The 20468-nt window shown below is 56.0% G+C and overlaps 12 protein-coding genes across 12 annotated transcripts; 3 read left to right on the top strand and 9 right to left on the bottom strand.

The window, feature by feature from the left end:
- Positions 1-402: 402 nt before the first annotated feature.
- SODALDRAFT_113264 (hypothetical protein) lies at positions 403-1125 on the bottom strand. Its single transcript, XM_028606568.1, has one exon. The coding sequence runs from the start codon at positions 961-963 to the stop codon at positions 478-480; it is 486 nt and encodes a 161-aa protein (XP_028468972.1). The 5' UTR covers positions 964-1125; the 3' UTR covers positions 403-477.
- On the top strand, positions 1126-3141 carry SODALDRAFT_113265 (hypothetical protein). Its single transcript, XM_028606569.1, has one exon. It carries the CDS (start codon positions 1288-1290, stop codon positions 2824-2826), a length of 1539 nt encoding a protein of 512 aa, XP_028468971.1. The 5' UTR covers positions 1126-1287; the 3' UTR covers positions 2827-3141.
- On the bottom strand, positions 3036-4719 carry SODALDRAFT_330876 (D-isomer specific 2-hydroxyacid dehydrogenase). Its single transcript, XM_028611313.1, has 3 exons — positions 4625-4719; positions 3922-4546; positions 3036-3795 (listed from the first exon to the last, which is right to left on the bottom strand). Exons 1-3 carry the CDS (start codon positions 4663-4665, stop codon positions 3457-3459), a joined length of 1005 nt encoding a protein of 334 aa, XP_028468970.1. The 5' UTR covers positions 4666-4719; the 3' UTR covers positions 3036-3456.
- A 313-nt stretch (positions 4720-5032) lies between these two features.
- SODALDRAFT_349219 (putative amino acid transporter) lies at positions 5033-7094 on the bottom strand (the record flags this gene model as incomplete). The annotated part of the gene is made up of 3 exons (XM_028613412.1): positions 6446-7094; positions 6220-6332; positions 5033-6101 (listed from the first exon to the last, which is right to left on the bottom strand). Exons 1-3 carry the CDS (start codon positions 7022-7024, stop codon positions 5033-5035), a joined length of 1761 nt encoding a protein of 586 aa, XP_028468969.1. The 5' UTR covers positions 7025-7094.
- Positions 7095-8599: 1505 nt separating this feature from the next.
- SODALDRAFT_330873 (DUF427-domain-containing protein) lies at positions 8600-10246 on the bottom strand. Its single transcript, XM_028611312.1, has 3 exons — positions 10087-10246; positions 9594-10000; positions 8600-9465 (listed from the first exon to the last, which is right to left on the bottom strand). The coding sequence occupies exons 1-3, from the start codon at positions 10119-10121 to the stop codon at positions 9041-9043; spliced, it is 867 nt and encodes a 288-aa protein (XP_028468968.1). The 5' UTR covers positions 10122-10246; the 3' UTR covers positions 8600-9040.
- Positions 10247-10968: 722 nt separating this feature from the next.
- SODALDRAFT_113236 (hypothetical protein) lies at positions 10969-11417 on the top strand. Its single transcript, XM_028606567.1, has 2 exons — positions 10969-11192; positions 11268-11417. Exons 1-2 carry the CDS (start codon positions 11049-11051, stop codon positions 11358-11360), a joined length of 237 nt encoding a protein of 78 aa, XP_028468967.1. The 5' UTR covers positions 10969-11048; the 3' UTR covers positions 11361-11417.
- Positions 11418-12019: 602 nt separating this feature from the next.
- SODALDRAFT_113220 (hypothetical protein) lies at positions 12020-12465 on the bottom strand. Its single transcript, XM_028606566.1, has one exon. The coding sequence runs from the start codon at positions 12365-12367 to the stop codon at positions 12122-12124; it is 246 nt and encodes an 81-aa protein (XP_028468966.1). The 5' UTR covers positions 12368-12465; the 3' UTR covers positions 12020-12121.
- An 11-nt stretch (positions 12466-12476) lies between these two features.
- Positions 12477-14231, bottom strand: SODALDRAFT_272291 (TIM44 subunit of mitochondria import inner membrane translocase; the record flags this gene model as incomplete). Its single annotated transcript, XM_028607825.1, has 2 exons — positions 12477-13152; positions 13288-14231. 2 exons carry the CDS (start codon positions 14229-14231, stop codon positions 12477-12479), a joined length of 1620 nt encoding a protein of 539 aa, XP_028468965.1.
- Positions 14232-14567: 336 nt separating this feature from the next.
- Positions 14568-15713, top strand: SODALDRAFT_330871 (translational machinery component). Its single transcript, XM_028611311.1, has one exon. The coding sequence runs from the start codon at positions 14693-14695 to the stop codon at positions 15518-15520; it is 828 nt and encodes a 275-aa protein (XP_028468964.1). The 5' UTR covers positions 14568-14692; the 3' UTR covers positions 15521-15713.
- On the bottom strand, positions 15674-17035 carry SODALDRAFT_330870 (DUF862-domain-containing protein). The gene is made up of 2 exons (XM_028611310.1): positions 16606-17035; positions 15674-16513 (listed from the first exon to the last, which is right to left on the bottom strand). The coding sequence occupies exons 1-2, from the start codon at positions 16714-16716 to the stop codon at positions 15857-15859; spliced, it is 768 nt and encodes a 255-aa protein (XP_028468963.1). The 5' UTR covers positions 16717-17035; the 3' UTR covers positions 15674-15856.
- A 323-nt stretch (positions 17036-17358) lies between these two features.
- On the bottom strand, positions 17359-19201 carry SODALDRAFT_113169 (hypothetical protein). Its single transcript, XM_028606565.1, has one exon. The coding sequence runs from the start codon at positions 18993-18995 to the stop codon at positions 17445-17447; it is 1551 nt and encodes a 516-aa protein (XP_028468962.1). The 5' UTR covers positions 18996-19201; the 3' UTR covers positions 17359-17444.
- Positions 19202-19407: 206 nt separating this feature from the next.
- On the bottom strand, positions 19408-19974 carry SODALDRAFT_357184 (hypothetical protein; the record flags this gene model as incomplete). Its single annotated transcript, XM_028613977.1, has 2 exons — positions 19408-19819; positions 19880-19974. 2 exons carry the CDS (start codon positions 19972-19974, stop codon positions 19408-19410), a joined length of 507 nt encoding a protein of 168 aa, XP_028468961.1.
- Between the last annotated feature and the right edge of the window lie 494 nt (positions 19975-20468).

The following is a 20468-nucleotide window of genomic DNA, read 5'->3' as shown; positions in this document are numbered from 1 at the left end:
CAGCGAGACAACACGACAACAGAGGCTCGACGGTATATGTCCATCATTTCATCACCCTATCTCGATGCCTCCGGTCAATCAGCCGATTGGGGTTTCTATTGCGCTAAGTGCGGGGACAGTAAGGAGCTGGAGATGAGTTTCAGGAACAAGTATGTACGCGTACAGTTGTACACGGACGTACGGAGAAAGTACGGAGTTCCTTGGCCGGGTCGCTTAGCTGAGAATTATGGGGCTGTGGCTGTTCAGACCCATTGCGTGGCAGCGCCCAGCCACCATTGGGGCTGCCAAGTGTGGTCCCGTCCATGGACTTACGTCATAAGATGGTGATTGTCATCTACACTGTAATTCTCATCCTATCATCCCATCCCCCTTCACCCCACCCCGGGCCTTCATCCGCTAAGGCCCCATCTGTTAAGTCCTTGGAGTGTCGGAATAGGTACGGAGTATATTCTACAAATACGCATCTCTTTTCCCGCCTCATACACCCCCATTCACCGTTGGCAAAAAGGAAGGGGAAAAAAGAAGAAAAAAAAGGGAAAAAGGGGGGGGGGAGGGACGGAAGCCATATGATCCCCAATTTCCCGTCACGGCACCGTTGCTGTGAATAAGCAGAACATACACCGCCGACATCCGAAATACGCTCCGTCCGTCGCGTCGTCTTGACAAGACAAACGTTGCGTCACGGCCCCTCGGCGGCTTGTCTTGGCAGCCAGTCGCGTGCCGAAACCGAGCCTCCTGGAGAGAACACGAAGAAATTGAATGACGGATGGCCAAGACGGTGCCCTGTTTTTTCTTCTTTTTTTCCTTTTTTTTTTTCCTTCGTTGTTCTTGTCTTGATCCGTGCCAGTTCCTTATCCTATTCTTATGAAGCAACCATGCTCCTGCCCTTTTCCTTCCCCAGAACCCCAGTTGAGCCTTCCTCTTCGATTTTCTATGAGGATGAAGACTCAAGACGCGCCACATGTGCTCTGTCCTCGTCTTCTGGGACTGCTTACTTCTTGAGCCTTGACCAGGCCTCCCATTTCCCACTGCCGTCGTTCAGTGTCTCGAGACTCGGGTCATCAAAGGGAGTGAAACTGTGAATCAAGAATATCAACACCGAGAAGACGGGGCTGATGAAAGATTCGTCCTCTTGGATATATCTCTAGGCTCTAACTGAGCTTTCATATACTTCTTTTCTTCATATTTTTGCTTTCATCTTTTCTCTACCAGAATCGGACGGGTCTTCTGGTCTCCCTATCCCAGACCATCACCTATTCGAACCGAATCCACGCATATAACGACGACATGATCAAGGACAAAAGCCGTCGCACATGGAGTTCTTTTTCTTTCCACCCTCGTCGGAGGGCCCCTGGCTCCTGGCGCCTCAAGCCTCCTTCCCGCCTGGCCTCGAGGTTACTTGCCCTCGTTGGTTTCGTCGCCCTCTTTCATCTCGTCGATTTGCATCTGCACTTCAGAGAGGCTCTGCGCGCCAAATATCTACCGACTCGCTTCACCCTCCTCTCCGCGGAAGACGAGGCGCTTCTTTCCCGACCCGGATGGGTTCATCAAGACGGCCCATCGCAACCGACGGAGAACATCGACAGAGAGGTCCTATTAGCGAACCGCCAGGAGTGGCGTAGGTTAGGCGGTGGGCGCGAAGGCGAAGCGTTCGTGTACGACGGCTCCGTCATCAAGATATATAACGACGGGACCTCGCCCTTCCGAAACTGTTTTCCCGGGGATGCGACGTCATTACCATGGCCGGCAGAAATCCCGGCTACTTTGTTGCTCGGTGGATTTCAAGGCTATCAAGAAGGTACAGATGAGGATGAGGATGAGGCTTCCATGTTCCGCTCGGGTTTCATGCCGGTGCGTGACTACTTCCTCGCTTCCGTGCCCGCAAGTCACGGGGGGCCAACGTCGCCAAAATGGCACCTAGTCACGCCTTTTCTTTCGTCGGGAACGCTCGAGACGCTGGCCTCAAGAATCCGCCGCGAAGGCGAGGCCAATTCTCAGTCCCCGTCTTCCCCGTCGCCGCCGCCATCCTACCGCGAGGTGGACAGGAGGTACCGCCCCGCGTTCGAGGGGCTCCTCGCCGCCCTGGAGCGCATGCACGAGCAGCGACAGCTTTGCCACGACGACATCAAGCCCGAGAACATCTTCGTCGCCTCGGACCCGATGCAGCATGGGGAACGACCTGCCCGATGGGTCCTCGCCGATCTGGGAAACGCTCGACACCCGGACCACGCCTACCACCGCTCCTCGGCGCTCTGGACGGCCGACACGAACCAGCTGAGGGATTGTCGTGCCAACGACGTCGTGAGGCTCGTCAAGTCGTATGCCGCTTTCGTGCGCGCCGCCTGTGCCGATCGGGCTGCCTTCGACGCCGCCTTTGCCGAGGGCGTTGGGCCCCTGAGCAGGATGTATTGGGCCGTGGTGGCAAAGATGATGGATCGAGAAAACGGCAGGTTTGAAAAAGCCGATGGCGGTGGTGTCTTTGCCGCACGGGCTGCGGCTCATTTATCTCGGTTCTACTCTGGCTCTACTGAAACGGATAGTGACTATCGTGAGTATGGCGACGAAGAGGACGCGGCCCGTCTTGGTACTGGAGTGGAGGAAGAGGGAAGCGGGAGATGGTCGCAACACGAAAGGGGAAAGGGCTCGCAAGGGTTGCTGGGCCAGATGCTACGAAGTCTGACAGGCTTTGAGGAGGGTGCCCTGAGGGTGGAAGTGTCGCGGGCCTTGAGAGTCGGGGCCAGCGAGAGGATGGGAACCGTGTTTGGCCTTTCGCCTCTCCTTGGCGTCCCGGTTTCCGGGTGTCGCGTGGTCAAGGAGGAACAATAGAGGGGAAGGAAGAAAGAAAATAGAACCGAAGAGGGCTTTACATGCGATGACGAGCTCATGATACTGTTAGGAATGCTGAGACGATGATACCCCTTTTTCGGAGCATCTTTGCTTGAACAAGATGGCCTTGTCTCTCCGATCTTGTTTTTCCTTCTCTACATCCCCTCCTGATCCCCTCCTGATCCTACTTGTTTCTTTCCTTTGGTCTCCTACTCCTATCCCAGTATTTAGTTCTCCATTCCTATTGTAAATATTCTTTCTTGTTCTTATCATGTTTAGGGCTTTTACATAGTTACGAGTGTAGGTTTTTGAACCCGCTCACCCAGTCCCCGGATGCGTGTCGGACTATCCCGTTGTGAGACGAGGTTACCCTCAGTATGGATCATGAGATGCCCCAGAACATGGAAAGATACATGTTAATCCATTTCCCATCAAAACAACACCGACCCTAGACCTGCAGCAGCTAGCCGCCCACAGCCTGTCCTCGTCTGTGCTTCACTGGGGGACATTGCTTTCACTGTCGTGGCGGAGTTGGTGATCGGTGGTTGTCAGAAAGCAACATGAAGGCTGGGATGATCATTAACAACATGCTAACAAGAAGAAAAGTAACAAAAAGATACAAGAACAATCTTAATGCTTTGCCTGCTCGGGCACAATACTCTTCAGGCGGCCCTCTAGGAGGGCAAGCCGAACGTTATCCAGAACCCATTCGGCCATCTTCTTCTCCGTCTCCACGGTATAAGTACCCTTATGAGGCAGGAGGATGGCCCTGGGGTTGGAGAGGAGACCAGGATGGATTTCCGGTTCGTTCTCGAAAACATCCAGTCCAACACTGTCGACTATGCCGCTCTCTAGGGCGCGGACCAGGGCAGCCTCGTCGATGACGGCGCCTCTCGCGGTGTTGACTATGACGACCCCCTTTTTCATCATGGCAAATTGGGCATCCGAGACAGTGTGTCGAGTATGTTTCTGGAAATACCCCGTAAGTTGTAACTTACACACAGAGTATACTTGTGATGGCTCGTAGTAGGAGAAAGGGCTGGCCCCTGGGGCCTTGCAGCCTGCAGCCTGCAGGGGGGGCGGACGGCAACTTACGTTGAGAGGAAGGTTCAGACTGAGGACATCACTCGTCCGGTAGAGCTCCTCCCGATCAACATGGGTCGCATGACATTCCCTCTCCAGTTCCGGAGAGAGACGAGTACGGTTGTAGTACTGGATCCTCATACCGAACGCCAAAGCCTTCTTGGCCATATTGCGACCGATACCCCCCATGCCCAAGATCCCCAACGTCTTGCCCTGGGGATCGCGGCCCATGGCAGGCGGGGGGTTCCCGTCCCACTCGCCCTTCCGGAGGGAGGTCATGGCGATGTTGAAGTTCCTCAGGGCGCCCAGCATGAGGAAGATGGCGGTGTCGGCGGTGGCATCGTCTACCGCGGTGGGGACGTTGGATACGCTGATGCCCTGCTTCGTACAGGCTTGTACGTCGATCGAGTCGTATCCCGCTCCATGATGGCAAACGAACTTGACGCTGGGGGGGAGAGAGGCTACCAGCTCCTCGTCGAACCTCCCGGTGACTTCGGCCGATTCAAGGGTCCGGAAGATGACGGACACTTCGTCGAAGGCCCCGGATTTGCATTCTTCGATGAAATCGGGTCGAGTGGTCGCCTTTGGACGAAGGATTTGCGCGAGGTGGCCGATTTCAGCCAGGGACTCTGGTGCCCTGAGTGAAGGTTAGCGCCTGTAGTTTGAGGGGACTCGGAGAGTCGAATCTGTCCGGCGTCACGCAAAGTCGACTTACTGCTCAAAATAGCCGAGCTGCAGAACCTTGGGCTGCCCCATGACTTTTACTCTCGTGAAGCTTGAATCTGGGCAATTGGGACGGAGAACCGTGAGACTGGATGATGTGAAGTTGATTGTGTGAAGGATGTGTGAAAGATGAGGCCCCCCTTACCCCTTACCCCTTATCCCTTGCCCCGCATCCCACCATCCGTTGATAAGGGAAGGGCACCGATATCGGCACGGGTCGCCGTCGGCCGATAAAATGCGGGGGCCGGACATGGAGTCTCCGAGTCTCCGGAGTCCGGAGTCCGGACAACCGATGACAGCGTATATATAAGGTATATATATATATATATTCATGTATATAATATGATGTGGCGTTTGACATTTGGAGGTATTATTTGAATCATATTCTTTCCCGAAACTCTTACTCGACCTCCAGAGAGACAACAGGACAACAGGACAACAGAACCGTCTGAAGATTGTTCCCAAGTCTCTTCCACCATGGCCGACTCTTCGCCTCAGACTCGCCACGCGCAATCTCCCTCGCCTCATCGACGTCTCGTCTCCGGCCAGAAAGCAGATCCACCTCGTGAGACCTCCAGAACTTGGTCTTATTCCACCACTTGAAGCCAAAATAAATCACGCCAAACAGCGGAAGAAGGATATAAGCATCGACGAACCCCGCGGCATCGAAGGGGGCCAAGTTCGTCCAGCCCTGGACGAAAGCGAGGAAGACGTTGGACGCCAGACCGAAATAGGCGTTCCAGGGGTAGAACATGGACTTGAAAGGCAAGTCGTCCACGCTCAGGCCCTGGACCGCCCAGGCCTTGCGGAAGCGGATGTGGATGAAGGCGATGGACCCCCACACCAGGAACGTCGAGACGCCGCTCAGGTTGACGATGTAGCCGTACGCCCGGCCGGCGCCCGTGCTGATGTTCATCATGGACAGCGCGCCGCACAGGTTGGTGAGGACGATGGCCGGGATGGGCACGCCGCGCTTGTCGGTCCACCCGAGGATCTGGGGCGCCTTGCCGTCCTGGCCCATGAAGAGCAGCGTCCGGGACCCGATGTAGATGGAGGCGTTGCAGGCGCTGATGCAGGTGACGCAGATGAAGGCGTTGATCAGGTGCACGCCGCCCTGCCAGCCGGCGTTCCGGATCGCGATCGTCATCGGGCTCTGCAGCGCCTTCGCGTTCGCCCAGACGAGCTCGCGCGCTTTGGCGGGGCAGGTGAGCCCGAAGAAGAAGGCCGACCCCATGTAGATGAAGAGGATGCGCCAGAAGACCTGCCGGATCGCCAGCGGCACCGCCACACGCGGGTTCTTGGTCTCGGTGGCGGCTACGGCGACAGACTCGACGCCCGCGTAGAAGGTGGAGCAGAAGACGAAGACGGTGGCCACGCCGCGAAAGCCGTTGCCGTTGAAGGGGCCGGGGTCGTGCCAGAGTTGGAAGCCGAGGGGGGTCTCTTGGCCTTGAATGCCGCCGGCCGCGTAGCTGTCTCGTGTCAGTGTGAAGGCGTTGACGAAGGCGGGGTGGAAGACATAAGAGAGAGAGAGAGAGAAAGAAAGAAAGAAAAAGGGGGGGGTAAAAAGGGGGTTCAATAAAAACGTACACAATGGCAAAAATGAAAAAGGCAACGAGGCCAACGATCTTCACAAGGGCGAGCCAGAACTCGGCCTCACCAAAGGATGCGACGCCGAGAAGCTGGAAGCCAGTGAAGGCAAACTATGGACGGTTAGATGGTGAATCTTGAACATCACAATTCTGTGTGAGGCCAAGTCTCAGTGGAACTCGGGCGATACAGCCTCCAGGAGAAAAGCTTCATGTTGTCGACGCACCCAGAAGATGAGGAAATACCCCCATAGAGGTATAGAATCGCTCCAAAACACCAATATGCTGCAAAGGGCGTTGTATTCATTCGCCAGCACAGCGAACCAGATGATAAAGTAATTCCAACCGACGGCGACACCGAAAGCCTTGTCGACAAACCGGTCGCCGAGGGCCGTGAAAGCGCCGCCGGAAGGATACAGCGTGGTGAGCTCGCCCAGGCTCTGCATGATGCTGAAGGCGATGATACCGATCACACCGAAGCCGATGAGCAGGGACGCCGGCCCGCCGTTGGACAGGGCGCCGCCGGAGCCGATGAGGAGGCCCGGGCCGATGATGCCGGCGAGGGCCATCATGCTGAGATGACGGGTCTTCAGGCCTCGTTTGACACCCGACTTGGGGTCCATGAGGTCAAAGTCGGAGGAGGAGGAGTCGGTCTTGTCCGGGTCGTCGGGGTCCGTGCCGGACTTGTGGTCCCGGGGGCCGAGCCCGGCTGTACTCGTGGCGACGGCCGGCGCGGCCTCGATGTCATCCGAAGCGGCGTCATAGCCAGGAGAAGGCTTGTCGTCTCGGGATTTGATGAACCTCATTTTCTTTCGTTCTGTTGCCGTGTTCTGTCCCTTTTCCTTTTTTATTTTCTCTCTTTCTTTTCTTCCCGTCTTCCTCCCGTTGGGCAGACAACCACAGACAGCTGGCGGGACAGCAAGGACGCTATATGAGAAGTGAGAATGGACAAAAGAGAGGGAAAAAATAAGGAACGACAGCCTGAGAAAGGAAAGGGGGTTGGAACAGATCGAGAAAGTCTCTCACGGGTGAAGATCGACAGAGGGATAGGGTACTCGGGGCCGATTTTAAGGCGAAGTCCTAGCTGGAGTCCGGGGCACTTCTTTAGCGTCTGCTCATCCTCGCTTGTAGCCGTACAGTAGACGCACTCGGGCAGAGGTGAAAAGAGTCGGCTGGAGAAAATACGACGAATCGGTAGAGTCCAAGAGTGAAAATCGGTAAAAGCACCTGACCAAGAGTTGAAGCGAAAGGGGAAGGGCCAGGCCGAAGTGGCATAATAAGTGCCGATTGCGTGCTCAAGCCCCTGTATGTATGAATTGAACCCCATTGAATCACTTGAATCGCGTCATCCGGGGGCGTCGTATAAGGTCTTCTTTTTCTTTCTGTCCTATTTGTATCCCTCGCCGGGACTTTTCGACCCGACCGCTGTTCTACTAGACCACGCGCTCCACGCGGCGCCAGCCCCTTAGACGGTGGCTATTATACGGCATCTTGAAGTTTCTGCTATATGATACTGCATGGTTGGACGAGTAGACAGTAGCAATTTGATACTAGTTTGCGAGTTGAAGATATTCGCAGTTCCCTTCCCTTCCTTACCTCGTCTCGGTAAAATCCGTAAGATATCCATTCTGTTGCCCACAAACTCAGCCAAGTCGTCAACTGTTCTACAGGCCGCCTTTATTTCCGGGCCTGTGACGGCTGCTCCTGGGTTCGTTTTCACCCAGCGGTCAAGGCCTCAGCTGAATCCGGAGTAGTGCAACTCGCTAGCCGTCAAGCTTGTCCAAATACTAATCATACCATGGCTTGGGCTGTCTCGTCACTGACAGCCTTGCCGATGGGGTGGTTTTCAAGAGAGATGCGAGAAAGAAGACTTCGAGGCTCGGCCACAGTCAACGACACAGGGGTTCAGGGGCTCAGGGGTAATAGAGTGAACAAAGTCCCCATGACTCGTGCTGGGAAACATCGATTCCAGGTATTCACCATCCCGATATATAAATACGGGGAATCCACTCGGGCTAGGGTTAATATACTAAACGTCGTCGCTGGCAATTAGCATACCGGTGATGGAGAATGGTCTGTTACTCTGTTCAGACTATGTCTCATAGTCATGTTCCCGACATATCCTTCGCGGCGGCTCCCTCTCAGGACTGATACGTCGCAAGAGAGGCAAGAGGGATGTGATTATTAAAAGAAAGACCCCCGTCCTGTACTGTCTCCTTACTCCTCCGCAGAGGATCGAGATGGACATCCTGCCGAGACACTTGATATGTACGCATTGCATGCATCTGTGCTGCCTCTACGGAAGTTGGAACTTGGAACTGAGCCTCCGTGCCGAAACCCTGGGACTATGCCAAAGACACGACAAGTTTGACAGAATTTGTGGCGACCTGGTCGTTGAAATTCTCTTCTCGATGGGTTTAAACCAGGCCGGATTCGCTTGTCGAATCTGCCCCTTGACCTCCAAACACTGCAGATTCCGGACAGACCGACAGACACCAGTCATTCGTCCTGAAAGAGAGTTTGCATAGGTAATGTACATAATGCACGATACATGATACATGGATTCCAAATTTCCCCCGTCATGTCCCCTGGGCCCCGAGGCCCTGCCCCTGAAGTTTGAACGCCCGTAATAGTCCCCTTTTCTCGGACCCTGGCCAAAGCCCGGCCTGGCGTCCATGAATTGCTTTAGCAACGATCCGTCTCTTCACATCATATCACCCGAGCCTATGCTTCTGGTTCTCTCCCTTTGAAGTTGTTCCATTAGCCCGGTATCATCCACGCTGGCGGCTGACGGCCAGGGAAACAGAGGCACAGGACGCAACTCACCCGTACACGACCTTTGGCTGTTCCATCAACTCCCCGTCCAGTATCGTGTCAACCCGGTCATTATCGAAGCACACCATACCCGTAATGGCACCACACTCCTGGAGCGGATACCGGTAATACCAGACCAGATCTTCCTTGGCGTGGCCGTTGACCACGACGTCGAAATACTCCGCCTCGCCTTTGTAGGGACATTTCGTCTTCAGGCTGCTACGGCGGAGGACTGCGTGATCGACCGCCGAAAGAGGGAGGTAGTAGCGCGGGGGCAAGCCCGTTTCGTAGACGTGTACGGCGTAGTTGGTGCGGGCAACGGTCTCGTCCCCTACACGGATCTCGATGGGGCGGCTGGACGGGAGGATATCGACACGTTTGTAGGGGTCCTTGGGATGGACGTAGATGGGAGTGTCCTCTTCGAGCCAGTGGTCTGGGGGGGGGGGAGATGGAAAGGTTAGTCCGAGATTCCATGGGAAATCATTACCACCTTTGTGTAATCCAGCAGCTTTCGGAGAAGACCCGCGAAAAGGGGGAGAAAGGGGGAGGATTGTGGCATACCCATGCTGCCAAACTCGATTCGCATATGACCAGCTAAAGACGAGACAACACTGGGCGTTTCCGGTACATGGCCATCCTTCCCCCGATAGAAGCGCATTGCGCGGTCTGTCGAGCCTTCCATGAGACCCGAATGCGAGGGCAGCTTGATCGTAACCAACGAGGCACGGAGCCCTTTGGTGTAACCACTCTCGGAAGTGCTCATCACTTCCCCCGTGTCCACCCAGTGACAGTTGACGAGGCCCGAAAGCGGGATATAGTAGTACGGGAAGTTGGAGTGCTCCCAGACGTGCAAGGCCTTGGTGGTATCGACCAATGTGGTGCCTTGATGTATGACTCGGACTCGTCGAGACGTCGGCTCTATCTTCTTTGGCCCTTCTTCCAACATGAGACGGGCTAGCGCACGCAAGCTGGATCCAATGTTAGCCTATTCGACTGTGCTTCCTTTTGTTTATGGGTTTATGCCTGTGCTCTTGAGTCTTCAATGTTCACTTACTCCGTCTCAAAATCTTTATCTAGCGGCATCGACATGATTCTTTGTTTTGCACATCCAGTCGACGAAGTGAGAATTGTGAGACTGGTCTCAGGAGTCAGATCTATCATCTCGCGGTATATAGAATATATGTGGCACGGCCATATGATATATCCCATTGTCTGATGGCCTGATTTGAAAGGCTGTACGTCAATGACATCGAAGACTCGAACCACTACTGGGGTCTCACTTGGTAACATTAGCCCGTAGTCTCTTGGCTACAAGTATTACCCCGCCCCCGGATTCAGCTTCTAGCCGATGACGGGTGGGGCCGCGCTCCGGAAGTCCCCCATCTGCTATCGGCCTCCATAGGTACCTCGATCCAAGCCTCATCCGGGGGGTGGGGGGGGGGGCGGAGCTCTGATGGCAGATTGCAATCACTTCTTTCATACATGATCCCATGTTCTCTTAAAGAAGGTTTTCAAAATGAGTTGAACGTGAGCATTATTAGGATTCATAGGATCATGGCGTATCTTTGCCACTCTGAACGCCCCGGTGTGCAGCATCACAGGAATCCATGAATTCAGGGGCAAAGGCAGGATATTATATATTCATATTTCCAGATTTTCAAGTTCCCTTGTCTTTCTTTCATCCCAAGCCAGAAATACTACTGCACGTCATTCACGACCTATGCGAAAAAGAATTCCATTCAGGGATGGAATCCATCAAGGGGGGCTACTTCACCGTTCTCCCCCACACCATGGTGTCATTCCTCCACAGCTGGGCTTGTGGACTGCCATCCATGTGGCCATCCATTGAAATATAAACTCAGGCCGGACAACATCGAAAAGTGCTTAGCAAGGGAACCGGACCAGTGAGATCCCCCAACCTTTTCAACCGGTTGCTCGATACGTCCCTAGCGAGGCCTCTGGAGCCTCTATCTGTTACACCTTACATTCGCCCCCCGAAACTACCCACATAGAGACATGGAGGTCAAGCGAATCACCGGAATCCCCGAGACAGCAATGTCTTTCCTCCGGCGCATCGCCCGGGAAACTGAATGCATCGTCTGCCACGATACGATGAAACGGCCCAGGGTAGTCCGCTGCGGACACGCATTCTGTGAAAATGCAAGGCTGCCATACCAGATCCCCGAATTTCGGCCACTCGGCTAACAACGTCCCCCTTTTGCGATTTGTTTTTAGTGCACTCTGAAGCTACGCCATATAGCGCCAGGCTGCCCCTTTGGGTGTTGTGAAGGGACCTACGGCGAAAGTGTGTGCTGGGTGGTGAGTTGAACTCGTTACCCGCCTGTTGCTCTCGCCCTCTCTCCTCCGTGTTTACCCCTCAATCCTTCTCCTCCTCTTGGAAAAAAAAAATCCGCGGCTTGGGAGCTGAGCACGCTAGAGTAGTTAAGCAACATCAGCGACATTGTGAGGGAATGGGAACAAGTCAAAGCAGACGAGTCGGGGTCCGCGGACCTCATCCGGGAGACGGCAGCGCTGGCTCGCCGGAAACCAACCATACGCCATGCGGCCGTCAAATTCCTCTCGGAGCAACGTAGGCTCCCGGAACGTGGACTGAAGGTCGCCTTGGCATTCGTCAGGTCCATCTACCTCCTTTTCGCCAGCTTCCTGAACAGGTGTCTTTCGATGTTGATGCGGCAGGCATCGCAGGTGATGCAGCACGCATCCATGGTCGGCCTCGCCATCTTGGCGACCAACATCATCAAGGTGTTGGCCAGATGCCCGGATCTTCCAGTGGTCTTTATGGCCATTATCGGGGGTTGGTGTTTGTGGACACGGTTTGGGTACATGTATGGTAGGAAAATGCCACGACTTGGCCGGGGTGTACATGTCGATAGGATGGAGAGTTGAGAGTTGAGGCCCAGGAGCCGTCTAGTCCAATGTTGAGGGACATGATGGTATCCGGTGAAGTGATTTGTTCGAGGAGTACCTGGAGCTTTCTGTGGAATCTAACTTGACCAGAGTAAGGATAGGACAAGCAGAGCCGACTCGTCAAGACTGCTCCGGGCTTTTCAATTAAAACAAAATGTCTATCACAACCAGAGACAGACGGGCGCCCAAGTCCCCGTCCCCGCTGGTAGGTATTCATACAAGATTGAGGCAACCTCTTCCGAGGCCAGAGCGGCGTTTGGATATCCTTCCTCGAACATGGACTCAAGAAAGAGAAAGAAAGATAAGAAGAAAAAAAAAAGGAGGGAGGCCCTGAGCTGCAGACCCAGCGCCAGCCCAGCAATCATGCGCTCCAAAATATCGCCCGTCCCGTACGTAATTTTCTCCATCTATTTGTTGTACAGTAATCAAACAGCAAAGAGGCTCTGTCATGTCAGAAAAGGACCCTTCTGCGCGCACCCCCGCCGCGTCTTCCCATCATAAAGTGGGACGGGTCACTTAATAGTAGTCGCGACCACTCTTCTGCATCTCGATAAGCCGCCAGCCCCTCGTCTCCGGGTTGCTCACGTCTTCGGGCACGCGGGTGATGCCGATGGCGTATGTCACCTGCTGCACCTTGTCCTCCATACCGGCCGCCAGCTCGTTGGTCTTGGCGTTGCGGTACACGTGGACCTCCTGCGTCCGGCAGGTGATGACGAAAACGGGGATGTCGCCGGGGTCGAGGATGCGCGCGCGCGCAATGTCGACGTGCCGGATGTCGAGGATCCGCCCGTCCGACTTCATCCCGGCCTTGAGGTACTGCTTGGTGAGGGCGTCGTACACCGAGTACTGGGCTTCCGACAGCCAAAGCTTGAGCGTCTCGACGTCGCCCTTGACGTAGGCGTCGAGCACCTCGGGGAGGATGAACTCGCGGAGTTCGGTCAGGAAAGGCTCGAGCTTGAAATTGGGGTCCATGGTGCGAATCTTCTTGATCACTTGAGCCTGCTCGTTCTCGGCGAAGAGTCCGCCGATGGTGTCGGTGATGCTCCGCGCCGTCGAGATCAGTGGGTTCTCGGATTCCTGGTACACTCGGCCGGCGCTGAAGAAGCCCTGGACGAACTTGTTTTGGTCGCGGAAATCCCTCCAGGCTTCCTTCCAGGCAGCGTCTTTGTGGAGGGTAACGTGTGTGCCGGCGCTGTACGACAAAGGTTAGCAACAAGTTGCGTTCCTTTGAAGGGAGGAAATAAGAAGCAACGAAAGGAGGAAAAAGGAAGGAAAGGAAGGGGAAAAAAGAAAGAAAAAAAAAAAAAAAAGAAAGAAGATTGCTTACTCGGGGTCCTCCTCAAACGTCTGAGCAGGGTTCTTCTGAAGCTCAGCCTCGCGCTTCTTCCTGCGCTCCTCCTTTTCCAACCATCCACCATACCGCGAGCTGCTACCATCGTCAATCACCTCCTTCACGTTCTTGTAGGCCTCGGTCTCGCGAATGGGCTTGGTGGCCTTATCGAGCACGTCGCCCGTGACGTTGGCCACCTTGCGCACGCCCTTGACAGGCGCCGTGTCCCAGGTCCAAGCAGCACTCTTGCCGATGGCTCCGGCGGTAGTCTTGACGACGGTGGAGGTGGTCGAGGAAATGGCGCCCGTCGTGGACTCGTAGGCTTGCCGCGCCTTCCTCACCCGCTCGCTCTCCTGCAAGGTCTGGATCTCCCCGGACAGCGCCTTGGTCGACTCGTTCCACTCCTTGGACGCTTGGAACTCGGTCTGCATGGTCTCCATGAAGACCTGCCAGGGCGTCTTGTCACCGTGTGGCGGGGGGGGAGGCATGTCCTTCTTCCCCTTCTCTCCTTTCTTCTCTCCCTCTTGGCCCTCGGCCTTCTCTTCACCCGCGCCGCCCTCGTTCTCCTTTTTCTGCTGCTGCTTCTCCTCGGACGTAGACTCTTCTTTTGTTTCAGACGACTCGTCGGAAGTCTTGGCCTTGGTCTCGGCCTTCTCTTGGGTTTGTTGGCATCTTGAGGATGTCAAGTGGAATGGGCGGGTCTGGGCGGGGTGGCTGAGAAGGGGACGGATCTCATGAGGGAGGAAGGATGATCGAAGGGCGACGGGTCGAAGATGGGGAAGCTGCGCGCGGGAGGATGGCGATGAGGAGGCGACGGAACGGGCATCAGAAGACGGTAACCGTCGGTAGGCGGAAGACCGGCCGAAGGTGGTGCTGCGTGCCGCTGATCTGCTCAAAGCAAGAGGAGGAACGCTCCTTGTCGACTGGGATAAAGAATTCATTTCGAAGAATAAGGAACCATCCACCTCCCTAAGGATTAATTGACAGGAGGATGGGGAGAGGAAAGCGAGAAAGGGCCCGAGAAAAAGGGTGTGGATTAATTAATGCCGGGGGGCGTTGTCGGAAGAGGGCGGTCGTAAGGGGAAAATTGATCGCGAACAAAATTTCGGCGCGGGACCATTGAATTCTGCGCCAGCGAGTTCGGCTGAAAGCGGCCCGCGGGTCTAAGATTCCGAGGTTTTGCCGATAATGTACTTAGTTTGGTACTGTTGTCAGCTGGCAGCCAGGCCCTCCGCCTGGCACCTCAATTTGGCGTCCGGGGTCCCCGTCAAAAAATTGATGGACGGTACAGACGAAGAGCAGAACAGAAGAGAAGCATCTGCATCTGCATCTGCATCTGCATCGTCACAACCTCGCCGACCGCCATCGTCTCCCGAATCGGCTCCGGCACAACGCATTCACGATGAGCGGCCCTTGCACAAGTCGCTTCCTGGCACGGTCCAGGACAGCCATCCATCATGCCGCCAGGCCATCACCGATAACGCGCAGCAGTGCATCAACATTCGTCCGGCCGTTCTCGCAAACCCCTTGCCGTTTAGACGCCAACAGCTCGAGAAATAACAATGCCAGTGGAGGCAGTGGCAGCGGAAACAACAACAATAACAACAACAACCCCCTTCGTGGAAGCGATCTCCTCAGCTCCCTCTACGGCAGCCCACCCTCCCAATCGACCAACCCCCGGTCTTCCTCCTCCTCCTCCTCCTCCTCCTCCTCGACCTCTTCCCCCACCGGCAGCAGCAGCATGATGGACCTCCTCCGCGACACGCTCGGAAAAGCCAGCGGCGGCAACCGGAGCGGCATCATGGGAAGCCTGACCGAAGGCATCGACTCGCTCGCGCCCCCCGAACAAGCCGACGCCGTCGAGCCCTACCACTTCCACATCTTCTCGACCAAGCACAACACCCACGTGACGGTGACCAAGCCCGACCGCGGCGCCATCGTGTCCGTGTCGGCCGGCAACATCGGCTTCCGCAAGTCGCGCCGCGGCCAGTACGACGCCGCCTACCAGCTCATGGCCTACGTGCTCGAGCGCCTCAAGTTCGACGGCTGGCCGAACAAGATCAACCGCATCGAGCTCGTGCTGCGCGGCTATGGCCAGGGTCGGGACGCTGCTGTGAAGGTCCTCATGAGCCCCGAGGGTGCCATGTGGCGTCAGAAGGTCGTCCGCGTTGCTGATTCTACCAGGCTTAAGTTTGGTGGCACGAGGAGCCGGGCTCGCAGACGTCTGTAGACAAGGAGGGGGAAATCCAGAATTTGCAGTGTTGATATGGCTCGTACATTTTTTGGGGGGAACAGTAGGCGGAGAGACGCGGGATTGTACAAATAACCAGATGTATGATTGTACTATATACACCAGTCAATGGAAACAAAAAGCACATTCTTGCCTGTTCTGTTGTAGTAGTACAATAAACTACGGATCATGGCTGAAAAAATTCGCAGAAGCATGTATTGGTATCATCAAAGCCCAAATAGAAGGTATCGTCCCTAAGGCATGTCCTCAACTGACCTATCCCAATCCCGCCGGAAAACGAAAACGCCAGCACGCCAATAGAAAAGAAAAGGGTACCTATGGAACAGGTGCCCTCTCGGAAGCCGGCAGCGGCCTCCCACCTTGATCCCTCGCAACTTGTTTCCCTTTCCCGCTGCCTCCCTTCCGCCGCTCCTCGTCGCTATCCCACTCGGAGAGTTCGTTCCCGTCCTGCTCCCGTCTTCCCGCTGATTCTTCGGCAAGGAACCGCGCCGACGACGACCTTCGCGGACGCGCCGCCTCCTGCCCATCGAAATCGTCCAGCAACGCCCCGTCCGCCGTGTCGTACTCGGGCGGTTCGACCCACTCGCGCGGCACGACGCAAGGCAGGGCCACACCGATGCTCGCGGCGCGGTTCAGCCACGCGGGGCCCGGCTGGCCCGTCAGCTTCTGGCACAGGGTCTGTGTGAAGTGGTTGCAGTTGCGCGTCAGGAGGTTGTAGGTCATGCCGAGGAACTCCTGGGAGATGGCGTCGAGGATGGCCTCGATCTCGGATTGCGTGGCGAAGGTGAAGCCGTGGAGGATCTCGCAGCGGAAGGTGCCGCCTGGGGGGACGGTCTGGGGTTGCGTCCAGTATACGCCCGTCGTCCCTGGTCTGTCGTGGCCTCCGTAGGCGTATTCTCTGCCGTTGATGACGACGCCCGAATGGAGGAGACCTGCGCCGATGGTCCAAAGAACGGAGGAGAGTCTTCCCGGCTGGACGAAAAAGTAAGAAGGCACCATTTAGCTTTTTTGAGTCTGTATATGGGATCGTTCTACCATCGACGGATGGGGCAGGCCTTGCGTACCGGAAGGAGGTCATAGACATGAATGGTGATCTCGGTTTTGGTCAAGGACAGCGTCGACCGGTGGGAGGCGGCAGATGGTCTCGAGTTGGAACGTCCCTGCGCGGAAGCCATTGTATGAAAATCTCGTTGTATGAGATTTTGGCCTTTTGAGGCTAGAGCCTAGGTATGTATTCGCAGCAAGATGCAACGTTGAACAGAACCGAATTGATCCAGTCAAGTCGGCCAAGGTAACAATCGAACGAAGAGCGGAACGATGGTGAGAGGATTGCACACGTAGGAACGGCGCAGGGCTATGCTAGTGCTATGCTAGTAAGCGTTACCGGGAAAGAGCATCAAGTTACACTAAGAATAGCAGCGACCCTCATTGAGAAGGAATTGCGGAGGAGACGAAAAGAGTGCATGGGTAAAATCAAAGAAAACGAGGTTAGGGACAAAGGATGATGGAACTCGAGAGCCTCGTCACCGAGATTGGTCCGGAAACCCCGGTGTACTCTGTACAAGTGCGCAAGAGGTACAAAGTATGTGTACCTAACCTTGCAGTTACATGTACGGCCCTGATAACCGGGTGGGGCGATAGAGACTAACCCGATAGGAGTAGCCAAGTCTGATGACATAATGATTCTGGGAATAGTGACATGGCTAGGGGCATCTGACATAAGTTGTCTCATTAAATAAGTCTCACGGGGGCTATTGTAAAGGGGTGGACGGGAAGACGGGAAAACGGGAAAACGGTAAGAAAAGCAAAGTGTAAAATCAAAAATAAATCAAGACAGACAGAAAGAAATAAAATTAGGAAACCCCATGCTCAACGCCAATTCTCCATTTTCCTCCACCTTATTTTAGGCCTCCACAGGAATGTCAAACTGCCACAGAACCTCCCTCTGACACCGCTTCAAAAAGTCCACAACCTCCTCCTTCTCGTGCCAGGCCTTGTTATACGCCACAGTCAAAGTCGACTCGCCACGGAACCCGACCAACCCCCCGTTGAACGTCGCCCCGGCCTCCTCGCCCGTCCACCAGACGTCAAACACCTCCACCGCGCCCTCGCGCGCCGGGATGAACGCGTCCACCTTACCCATGCTCGACAAGCCCACGCCGGGCTCCGGGTTGAAAGGCGGCACGGGCGGCGGGCCAGCAGCGCCCAGCGGCGGGAGGGGAAACAGGTTCCCCCAGATCTGGAACCCGAGGAACACAAAGTCCGGGTCCTTCCGGAACGACTCGTAGTAGCCCTTGAGCGTCTGCAGGACGTCCCGGTACTGCGACCTGCGCGTCGCGGGCGAGGCGCCGGCCTCGTCGCCCGCCGCCGGGAGCGTCACGTCCACGGGCATGAAGAGCGGCGAGACCGAGTGGTACAGCGCCGCCGGGTGCTCGGCCGTGTTGTACGGCGGCAGGCACGCGGGGCGCTCGTTGCGCGGCATGAGGCTGCTGTACCGCATCGGGACGGGGTCCGCCCCGCGTTCGCTCTCGTGCAGGTCGAGCAGCACCATGGGCACCGCCGCGTGGTAGGCGTGCGTGATGGACACCCCCGCCGCCTTGCACGCCGCCGCGAGCTGGCTCGTCTTTTCCGCCGAGAGCGTGGCCGCCGCGACCTGGCTGGGGCCCGGGACCGTCTCGCCCTTCTTGTAGGGGATGGTCAGCGTGCGGGTGCCCGCGGGGGCCTGCGTGGCCGCCCACTCCGCCCCGAAACCCGCCAGGCGCTTCTGCTGGGCTTCTGTTCCCTTGGCCGGCATGTTGGAGGCCACGCGCAGGGGCGGGCTGAGGCGAGAGACTTCGGAGCCGTCGCAGGTCGGCACGACAAAGTCGGCGCCCTGCTCGTAGGCCTTGGCGACCAGCTTGACCAAGTTGCCGAAGAAGATGGCGAGGCCGACGCCGTCGATGATCTCGTGGCCGACCCGGAGGAAGAGCTCACGGCGAATGGGCCGATCGGCTTCGGTCGGGGTGGGGATCACGAAAAGGGTCGGGAGGGCGGGCGCTGGCGGGTCCGAATTGGCCCACTCATCGGCGTCGGTGTGAGAGGGCAGGACCACAAAGGTCGACGCAAAGGCGGCCGGGTCGTTATTGCGATAGACCTTGGCGAGATCACCGGTCTCGGCATCCCTCACAACCTGGCTGGCGATGGTGGGGTGGTTGTACCGGAGGGTGTCCCATGCCTTGCGCAGGGCTTCGTTGGCGCGAGCTTCGGCATCCTGGCTGGAAACGGACGAGTCGGCGGGTTGATCGAACTGGAGAACAAGATGGGAGATCAAATAAAGAGGCTTGGAGGTGGCGCCTTGGTACGCGAGCAACTGCGACGAGTAGTAGTATTCCAGCTCGTCGACGCCGCGCTGCCAGACGCCAGGTTCGGTCTGGCGCCACACGAAGCGTTCGTAGGCGGCCTCGTTTTGTGCCATGATGATGAGATGAGATAGTTGAAGGTATCACCAGATACTGTAAGAAGCATGCGATACTCTGAGATGGGGGTGGAAGAGGGATGCGAGAGTAGCAGGACTTGTTACAGGGGCTATGGGCTTTGAGGCTGTGGTATCTGTGGTATGAAGACGGAGGGATAAACAGAAGAAGGGAAATGTAGGAGAGGGCCAACTTGAAGCTTGGAGAGAATGAGACTTATAGTGACCAGACGGGAAGGCAGTTCGCCAACAACCAGAGACGGCCACACCGTTATATAGCACTCGAACAATGAAGAGCGGACGGACAGAGCTCACGATAGTCATGGGGTGGACGCCACACCCATCAGGGAAGCTCCACCAGAAGGGTAACCTTTGATAGCTAAAACGGGCGCTCGCAAGGGTGGTCTTTCGAGGGCTAGGCCAGATTGATTCTCGAGTCTGGGAGGGAACCAACCTCGGCTAGCACCAGAAAGTCGATGGAAACGGTAAGGAGAGGGATGGGGATGAGAAGAGGAGACGCCTTGCGAACGCCGACGAGGCGAAGCGCCAGCAATACACTGCACTGAGAGGATGGGCGGAAAGATAGAAACGAGCGTCTGGTAGCGGAAGAAGATGCGCCAAGAGGGCGTGGAGGGAGCAGGACAACACGAGGGGACATGCAGTGGGCGGGGAATCCCTCCCGACTCTTCCCCGCCAGGGGGCCCCAGTTGACGAAATCAGACGAGCGGCGAGGGATCGCAAAGGGCCGCAAAGGGCCTGAAAAAAAGGGCTCCCATACGCCGTGGGTACATACCTGCAGTACGTCAATGGAGGAGGTATTTTCCGGACTGTCGTACGGAGTACGGAGTATAAGTTGAATGCAAGTGTATACTATACGTTGGACACACGAGGTCAGGAGAAACCACGCAAACCATGTGGCGACATGGAAAAGAATCCCAGGGTCAAGCTTCCGCGTGAAGCCAAGAAAATAATAATGCAACATCACAGCTCAAAAGGAGAGGATTCGCTTCCATTTGGCAATGGGTTCGGAAATCCGGCATTTCTCGATAAGACGACTCGGTATCACCACCGACATTCATCGTTCGCTGGCACAAGTTAAGCAATGGAGCACTATGCCCCAAAATCCGCCCAGTCTCAGTAGACCGACGGATGGCTTTTCTTGCTGTAGTTCTGTCCCCAGAAAGGGAAACGTGAACATAAGGTGGTGCGAGGTGTTGGGCCAACGTCGACGGTTCAATGAGGAACGACGGAGATGTCCACATCCACGATACAGGATATGATGCAGGATGACAGCGGGGAAGGTAGGGAGGTAATTACCTTGGTCCCAAATAAGCTCACGCCACACCTTAAAGACTCGTGGCTACTCCGTACGAAGATTCCTCATACCTTCTCCTTCTCGTACAAGTGAATGAACTAGTCCCTGACAATTCAGCAATTCATGATCTAAGCTGACGTTACCTCGCCCAATTCATCAAG

The sequence above is a fragment of the Sodiomyces alkalinus genome (assembly GCF_003711515.1).
Source record: "Sodiomyces alkalinus F11 unplaced genomic scaffold SODALscaffold_2, whole genome shotgun sequence".
NCBI classification, from domain to species: Eukaryota; Fungi; Ascomycota; class Sordariomycetes; order Glomerellales; family Plectosphaerellaceae; genus Sodiomyces; species Sodiomyces alkalinus.
This window is presented reverse-complemented; position numbering and strand designations above follow the sequence as displayed.

What these genes read in the sequence shown, in the direction of transcription:
- SODALDRAFT_113264 (XM_028606568.1), bottom strand. Translation starts at nt 963, where the DNA reads ATGTGGCGCGTCTTGAGTCTTCATCCTCATAGAAAATCGAAGAGGAAG.
- SODALDRAFT_113265 (XM_028606569.1), top strand. Translation starts at nt 1,288, where the DNA reads ATGATCAAGGACAAAAGCCGTCGCACATGGAGTTCTTTTTCTTTCCAC.
- SODALDRAFT_330876 (XM_028611313.1), bottom strand. Translation starts at nt 4,665, where the DNA reads ATGGGGCAGCCCAAGGTTCTGCAGCTCGGCTATTTTGAGCA. An exon ending in CAGCTCGGCTATTTTGAGCA is followed by an intron (nt 4,547 to 4,624) that starts GTAAGTCGACTT and finishes ACCTTCACTCAG; the next exon opens with GGCACCAGAGTCCCTGGCTG. An exon ending in GTCTGAACCTTCCTCTCAAC is followed by an intron (nt 3,796 to 3,921) that starts GTAAGTTGCCGT and finishes GGGTATTTCCAG; the next exon opens with AAACATACTCGACACACTGT.
- SODALDRAFT_330873 (XM_028611312.1), bottom strand. Translation starts at nt 10,121, where the DNA reads ATGTCGATGCCGCTAGATAAAGATTTTGAGACGGA. An exon ending in GATAAAGATTTTGAGACGGA is followed by an intron (nt 10,001 to 10,086) that starts GTAAGTGAACAT and finishes CATTGGATCCAG; the next exon opens with CTTGCGTGCGCTAGCCCGTC. An exon ending in AATCGAGTTTGGCAGCATGG is followed by an intron (nt 9,466 to 9,593) that starts GTATGCCACAAT and finishes CCCCCCCCCCAG; the next exon opens with ACCACTGGCTCGAAGAGGAC.
- SODALDRAFT_113236 (XM_028606567.1), top strand. Translation starts at nt 11,049, where the DNA reads ATGGAGGTCAAGCGAATCACCGGAATCCCCGAGACAGCAATGTCTTTC. An exon ending in GACACGCATTCTGTGAAAAT is followed by an intron (nt 11,193 to 11,267) that starts GCAAGGCTGCCA and finishes ATTTGTTTTTAG; the next exon opens with TGCACTCTGAAGCTACGCCA.
- SODALDRAFT_113220 (XM_028606566.1), bottom strand. Translation starts at nt 12,367, where the DNA reads ATGGAGAAAATTACGTACGGGACGGGCGATATTTTGGAGCGCATGATT.
- SODALDRAFT_330871 (XM_028611311.1), top strand. Translation starts at nt 14,693, where the DNA reads ATGAGCGGCCCTTGCACAAGTCGCTTCCTGGCACGGTCCAGGACAGCC.
- SODALDRAFT_330870 (XM_028611310.1), bottom strand. Translation starts at nt 16,716, where the DNA reads ATGGCTTCCGCGCAGGGACGTTCCAACTCGAGACCATCTGCCGCCTCC. An exon ending in ATGTCTATGACCTCCTTCCG is followed by an intron (nt 16,514 to 16,605) that starts GTACGCAAGGCC and finishes TTTTTCGTCCAG; the next exon opens with CCGGGAAGACTCTCCTCCGT.
- SODALDRAFT_113169 (XM_028606565.1), bottom strand. Translation starts at nt 18,995, where the DNA reads ATGGCACAAAACGAGGCCGCCTACGAACGCTTCGTGTGGCGCCAGACC.